Source organism: Charadrius vociferus, unplaced genomic scaffold, assembly GCF_000708025.1.
Source record: "Charadrius vociferus isolate BGI_N301 unplaced genomic scaffold, ASM70802v2 scaffold280, whole genome shotgun sequence".
Taxonomy (NCBI): Eukaryota; Metazoa; Chordata; class Aves; order Charadriiformes; family Charadriidae; genus Charadrius; species Charadrius vociferus.
Window position 1 is genome coordinate 1,331,391 of NW_009646340.1, and position 7,714 is coordinate 1,339,104.

Genomic DNA, 7,714 nt, shown 5'->3' on the forward strand with positions numbered 1-7,714 from the left:
TCATACACTTACCACTTAATATTTGGCAAACATACTAAAAAAGAAATTGCCCCTTAGAAAAGGCATGTTTGTTCTTAAAAAGAATTAGAATTAATCATTTTTTTAACTTCAAAGTTCTGCTCTTTTGGTGAGGAATAAGGGGGGGGGGAGGGGTGGAGGTTGCCACAACATAGGAAGGTAAGTATAAATTAAAATAAACTTTTACAGTGGAATGTAGAAATCAAGCAGTGTGGCTTACACTTCCAGGAACTGAAGTGTTAGCGTAGTAGTGCATTATGCTGAATATAACTGTTCTTTAAAATATATTACTTCATGTTTAGCTAAATGTTACTTCTATTCAATAGAAAGGTTGTGGTTATTGGACAGAACAGGTATTTTGTGCTTTGACAGCACAGATATAGTGAGTTTTAAAAATGTAGTAATAAGATAACTATGACTGAAGGTTAAAATAGAAGGATAACTGATAACAATTTTGACCCTGCACCAAGCATTACACAATACATAACTTTCTATCCACCTGCATGTTAATATTAACATAAGAAACAGTTAACAGACAGTGTAACTAAAGCAATACATGAACATTTTGGCTTTCAGCAAAAAGCTCCCCACTTTTGTAAGATCAGACAGCTGCAGTAATTTAACTGAAGTCCCTGTTAGTAAGGACAAGAGGAGCCACTAGGGTCCAAAGATAGAGAAGGAGACAAAGCCAGCTGGACACTATCTTCATCCACACGGCTGGCCACTTACTTGTCATTGTTTTAAAATCTGCATCAGGGCTAAAAAGTAAAGAAGTCAATTAATAGATACGGAAGGCACCTTCCGCTATTCCTTGCTACCTCTCATGAATCTGTCCCAATCATTTGGCACACTCCAGTGCAAATGCCTTTGTGGGAACATGGTAAGACAACTCAGCCAGCAATAGACTCCCGATGGCTGCTGCTCTGTAAGCCTATCTGCTGGTTTGTACAATATGGCAGTCCTGGCAAAAACAGTCATAAGTACAGCAGCAGAGGATATGTCCCAAGTGCTCCCAACAGATCTAGGAAATCACATCTCCATTTAAGTGGCATGTCTGGCTGTCCCTGCATATCTTTCCCAGCGTGAAGAGCCAGTAACATGAGGCTGGCCTCTGACCAGCCACCTTAAACCAGTTTTGTATGTACCCTTCCTGCTACTTGCCTGTCTGAAGGATGGCCCTTTCTGCCCTTGCAGCTGTGAAGCAGTCCACTAGGACTACACCTGCTGACGTTGCCTTTCTACATCTTAATCCAGCAACACAAAATCGAGAAGGCACAACTCTAATACAACTGGCATAGGGACACCATCTTAACCAGCTTGGCAGGAGTCTCCTATCCACCTGAACCACTGGTTGGCACATAGAACCCGACACTTTGTCTCGCTCTTACCTGTACCAGTTTGTGAGTGTCATCATGATGTAAAGAGAGGCAAGACAGAGCATGAAGTGAAAGAAGGTGTAGTTGTACTGAACACCATCCTTCTCGTTATCCATGACACGGCGTACTTCTCCTTCCTCTGCAGCCCCGCTGCCTGTTCCCACAGTGTCCTCCAGAATGGCACTGTCACTCCCAGACAGTGTCAGCTTGTTCACCTGGCTGTTACTTGAAGAGCGAATGCTGAAGCGTAACCAAAAGATAGACACTGTTAAAAGCTCCTTTTTCAGTTAGTTATGTTTGCTAATAAAGCAAGCGACAGACCACAGTGAATGTCTGGGATTAGCAAATAACAATTTTTAAAATCCATCTACCTGGAAACACAAGGAGGCTCCTCAGAGATCTGTTTTCATCTGAGCTTTTGTTAGCCTAATTAAACAGTGTTCCTAGTCCAGGTCCCGTAACACTTTTTTTTCTGTTTTCTGAATTGGGCTAATAAAGCCTATCCTCATCCACAAAACAGAACAGAGTTTTATTGGCCATATTTGGGCCTGGGCTGAGACGGCAGCTGGATATGAATAATTGCAGGTATATTTTTCACTAGTTCCAGACTCAAACAAAAAATGCAGACAAATCCTAACTGTTTGTCATTTGATAGCAGTGTAGATCCTACCTGGAATACAAGAGGCAAAGGACAAAGATAACCAATCCAACAACACTCTGGGCATCCCACCACTGTAGGGACTTGGGCGGAGCTGGAGTAGCAGGTACAACAGTGGTATTTGGCGGAACAATTGTGGGTGTAGCTACCTGGATAATAATGTTCAGCAAACTTGGGTTACAGCTTCGTTCTGAAAGGGATTTCAAAGCAGATTAAAAGAGAGATGAGCTTTGACAGCATTTAGCTAAGAAAAGATGACACGTAAGCTTGCAATTTTTCATTCCCTTTAACTGGTGATCTCTTTGATTCCCCAGAGGCAGTAATGGCATGGAGTATTTTACTTCCTGTGAGCTAGGCAAGGGTGTAATAAATAAATAAAATCAGAATGCCCTGACACTGGTTCCCCATCCCCAGCACAAATACCCCATTTTAGTTCTGGAAAGAGCCATTTTGATGGTTTCAGTAATGTCAGCTCAATTTTATCTTGGCAGATCAGCAATCCTCACACAGTGATCTGTAATAACCATGAGCCCCTTCATCAGCTTCTCTTTTCACACCAAAATATGTTACTCAAGACAGCTTGTTGCTTACCAGGCTCATTGGACATGGCCGACCAAGTGAGATACATGGTGTACAGTGTGATCACAGAGGACTGGAGGAGGCCAGAGCGAGGATGACGTTCCTGTTCAAAGACAGAATAGCAAACCAAGGTCAAAAGGGCAAGTTTTACCTATACTTGGATAGTTTTACCCTACTGCCACAGATTCAGCAGTTTTTTCAGCATGCAAAACTTTATTTTTTAGAAATGCATTGGGCTTTGTTCTATGTTTAAAAGACCAGAAGAAAATCCTTAGAATAATGCAATTTATGCAGTGTGCAACTCAAACACAGAAGGAATAAGCAAACCAAATCCAGTTTTTCTGCACCCAGGACTCAGTTATGGGTTCTTACTGAGTTAATCCCAACTCACTAAACAGTTATGTAGATACAAATCTACCATCTGATTTATTTGAGCAATACCAGTTCAGAATCAAGTAACACGCAAACTTCCTCTCATATTTAACACGCTTAGCCATAATTTCAAAGCCACAGTATTAAGCCAATAAATTCCCAGCTTTTTTTGCTTTTTCCTAATGGGTTTCTCTGTTCTGCCAGAACCTTCACCACTAAACCCATGCCAGTAGTCCCCCATCCCCCACCTGGAAACAAAGTCCAAAACAATGTTTGCAAAAAAACCAAAAAATCTTCAGGAAATACGTGACTATGTAGCGCATTGGTTTCAGAGCAAGATTTATTTTTTTAAAAATGTCCCTAGCTAGCATAGTTATGATAGCCAAATTTTAAAGTTCTTATGTCTGACTGAATTGGTACTACATCTTTCTTACTTCCCTGCTTTGTACGTCAGAAGAAAATAGCACAGAAAAATAATACCTGAACTTTTGGAAGGACAGAAACAATGGAGACAGCAATGCACAGGATCATATTAATGGTTATAAAGAACTTGTTCTCAGTGCAGTCATCAGGCTTTGTGTAGAAAACATAGAAGAGCACAACAAAAATCAGCGACAAGGCATAGAACAAGCTTGTACAGGACAGCAGAGCTGGAGGGAAAAAAAAAAAATTAACTGTTACAACACACGTGTAGTGTAACGGTACATCTAAGGTGATTTAATGACCAGCTACCACTGTAATGAGACAGTCTCTTCCTCACTTGGAAGTCTAGTTCAGAAAACTGAATTAGCAGAATGCATTTTTATTAGGTATGGCTAAATTTCTGCTTTGGCTCCTACATAGTGTAGCTCAGAGGAAACCCAATGCTGCCATCAGGGGAATAAGACTTGCCTTTCAGCAGCAGTTTAATTGGTTTCACTGATCTCAAGCCACAGTGCCAAAATAAGGGTGATTTTTGCACATTTCTCATGGACTATTTATAAGCCCTGAATTCGCCCTTCTATGCTAGAGGACAACCATTTTCATTTCCATTCTGCTATGTTCTTTATAAGATGCTACAAAATGCTGTTGCAGCATTCATAGCTATGAGCAAAGAACCATAATAATTAGCACTTTGTAATTTAGTGGTCAGCTCGGGAGCAGTGCTGAGGCATGCTTTGTGTTGTACTGCAGCCACTGTCAGTGATACAACTGACTTCCTGAGGACCTCAGGAGGGGAGGTGGCAAAGCAAAATTAGAGTTGAAGAGATCCAGGCTACTATCTCTGCACTCACAGTGCAAACGAGGCAAGTGTTGTTTATTATGACTGTCAGATCTGCTAAGCACAAGCCTAAAATATCATGCATTTTGTTTCATGAGAAAAAAAGCAACACTGCAGCTATTAATTCCAAATGTTTACAGTAGTGACTCAAGGAGACTCTGGAGTGTAATTCTAAGTATGTTTGCAAAATAGTAAGTGATACTCTGCAGAGTACTGGCCAGCAGAAACAAATCCTTCACAGGTTAAGATACCTACCTGCATACCAACATTTAGAATTTCCCTCCTCCATTTTTTGAACCCAGCTCTCATTCCAGGAGTGAGCAAAGTCCACAAGAAGCACCAGCTGGATAAGAATAAAGATGGCAGCTCCAAAAATACCAATAACAAACCAAGCTAGAAAAGGGAGCAAGAAAAACATGGTTAGCTTTCATCATTTGCATGCTACCCTAGTTTAAAAAAACATAAAATAAAAAGGTCCTAATTATACTGCAGACAAATAATGAAAAAATCTGAAACTATATTCAGAAATGCAGATGCTTTGGCCTCCATCCTGCAGAAGCATGCGAGAAGTCCCAGCCATTCAAGGGTGCAGCCTATGCTAGTCAAGCCAAGCATGGGCATGTTTAGCCCAACATGTTTTCAGAATGAACACAAGACATCTTTGTGTACTTAAGTACCATCATGTCACATTTCTTTGAGGATCAACAACCCTTTCAAGTTCCTGTGATGTGGCCAGACAGTAAAGGTTTCTTTCACAGATTTTTCAGAGACTAGGGAAGTATTTAGCACTTGTCAGTGTTCTCAGCGGCCTCTAAAGAGTGTCAGAAGACTCAGCCCAGTAGCAATTGTGTCATGGAGTACCAAATTACTAATAAGCAACACTTCTCCACTTGAAAAGAGATTGTTTATTACCATAATTTCAGTTGGTCACCAAAATACTGGATGAACCAAGATACTCGAAGTAGCACAGAATCTGTGTCTTCTACAAGATAACTTTCACTATCACAACTATAGCCTGCTAAGTCTGTGAAAAGGTTTGAATTTATTAAACAGAGTTCCATGATGACATATTGACTGTACCTGTTGTGAAAGGCCCTTCAGGAATGTAAAATGCTCCAACCATGATAGCCACAATGGCAGCTATTTTGAAGAACCAGAACCTTTAAAAAAAGATGTAAGTTGAAAATACTGGTCTTGCTTTGCACCCAATAGTCACATTTTACATGATCTGCAAGCAGCTTGCTGTACATAAATGAGCGTCTAACAGAAATTTAAAGAAAAAAAAAGTTGTGTTCAGTGGGATTACAGATAAAGACGTTCACCAAATCAGGGAGAGAGGGTGAAGCAATGGTCAACACATTGGAGACATGGACTGACAGAAACCTCAAAGTTCAAAACCAAATACAGAGCACTGCACCTGGGACAGAAAACCCCCGTGCAACAGGACAGACTGGGGCCCAACTGGCTAGAAAGCTTTGCTGAAAGAGGAGTTCTTGCTCCAACAAATGGAATGTGAGTCATCAGCTCATCCTTGCAGGGAGGAAGGCTAACTCTACACTGTTCAGCTTGGAGAAGGGAAAAGAAAGATCTGATTGCTGTTTTCAACTGCCTAAAAGAAAGGTGTGAAGAAGATAGAACCAGACTCTTCTTGCAAGTGTGCAGTGAAAGGACAAGAGGCAACATATGCAAGTTGCAAAAAAAAGAAACTACCATTAGATATATCAAAAAATTGCACAAGTTTCCCAGAGAGGTCAAAGCATCCCCATCCCTTGAAACATTCAAAACTCAACTAGACAAGACCCCAGTAACCTACTCCATGTTGTTCCTGCTCTGACCATGGGGTTGGATCAGATGATCTCCAAAGGTCCCTTTCAAATTAAATTACTCTGATAATTCAGTCATCTAGCCCAGAACTAACCCAGTTAAATTGGTGAACCAGAAATCAGAAACCAGTTCCTACTGGATTACCAAGTCAGACTGGCCTAGTGAATGACCCAGTGAGCGCTAGAGTCAGTGCAAGGATATAAACCAACTGAAATCTAGCATCTCTTTAGAAACACAGAGCGGTGCCCAGAGCACTGCCCTTTCAGTTACCCAACCTCAGAGCTTTATCACTACATTGAACATTTTACATAAATAGAAAGCTTTTTAGGAGACTACAGCATTACTCTGTATTCAGTTGAAAAAAAACTTGAGGCTGTCAATGTATGCGTAAACAATTCACCACTGTGTTCAGCAAAGAAACTTGAGAAAAGAAACAAGGTGGAACACCAGACAGCTGGCTCACACACATACCCATTGTGTACTGAAGCTCTTGGATCATTACTTGTTTTCACTTGTATCATGAGCAGAGAGAGGAGAAAGAAGAACACTGCCATGGCAAAGCTGATTCGATAGACAGCTCTATAACCAACAAATACATCGCAGCTGACAAAGCCATTCATATGTGGTATCCGAGTATGAAGCCCTTCATCACAAAATCCAGGTATCTGAGTAAAGACACATTTAGTTGTCAATTTACATCAGTATTTGCAGTTACATTCTTCAAGCAGTCTAACAGCTAAGGCTCTCAGTTGGCTCTCTTCTGGGAGACCTGATAACAAAAGACCTTGTGCTCAGCCAGCCTACACAGACCTCATTATCATCTTTCTTTCCCCGTGTCATCACTAAAAGCACCCAGGAAGATTCAGATACCAAAGCAGCAAGCCTCTGATGACTGGCCAGCTCCAGGTCTGGTCAGGTTTCAGAGACCAGGCAGGTACTTAAAAATGTACATTCTCTGAATTTGCTATTTCAGCTAGAAGCCGTTTGGTACACACAGTCTCTGAACTCAGGGCAGAAAGCACATTTGGGCATTTCTGTCTCTCATGTAGTCCATTCCAAGTAAAGAAAATCAAGAGTCACTGGCAGAAGCAATAGTTTTGCAAACAGTTAGAAAGAGGCTTTTCCTTCCATACCTTTTTCAGCTGCTGTTCCATTCCCGGTGCCAGCATAATGCAGGCAAGAACAGTACTGAGGAGGAGGAGGAAGGCATAGATAAGGCGTGTCACTGTTGAGTTCTTGCTGTTAGGACAACATCGGCACAGTAAACACGAGGCACCGCTGCACAGACAGGGAATCTGAAGGACAGACAAAATAGTAAGGGCATTCCCCTCACAGCTGACACGCGTGTTCGATAGAGGAAAACGCAAACACCATTAGAGACATTCCACTCCCTGCCGGACCATACAGATAAACCGTTTAATCAACATTTCTGACTAACACCATGTTTGGAAACACCCGTAAATAATATGCCTTATCAGCCTTGGCGCTGTTCCTGGGGGGCCGCCGCCCGGCCGCGGCCACCGACACCGCCTGGCAAGGTTAGCGACCCGCCTCCCGACCAGGCCGGTTAGAAGCAGGGTAGCTGCAGCCTGGCGCCCGCTCTGCCCCGAGGGGCTGGAGCCGCTC

At 42.0% G+C, this 7,714-nt stretch overlaps 1 protein-coding gene across 1 annotated transcript; it reads right to left on the minus strand.

The window, feature by feature from the left end:
• Window positions 1-353: 353 nt before the first annotated feature.
• SERINC3 (serine incorporator 3) lies at window positions 354-7,383 on the minus strand. Its single transcript, XM_009889139.1, has 9 exons — window positions 7,222-7,383; window positions 6,560-6,753; window positions 5,345-5,424; window positions 4,520-4,657; window positions 3,484-3,653; window positions 2,644-2,734; window positions 2,065-2,242; window positions 1,407-1,634; window positions 354-776 (listed from the first exon to the last, which is right to left on the minus strand). The coding sequence occupies exons 1-9, from the start codon at window positions 7,255-7,257 to the stop codon at window positions 638-640; spliced, it is 1,254 nt and encodes a 417-aa protein (XP_009887441.1). The 5' UTR covers window positions 7,258-7,383; the 3' UTR covers window positions 354-637.
• Window positions 7,384-7,714: the final 331 nt, after the last annotated feature.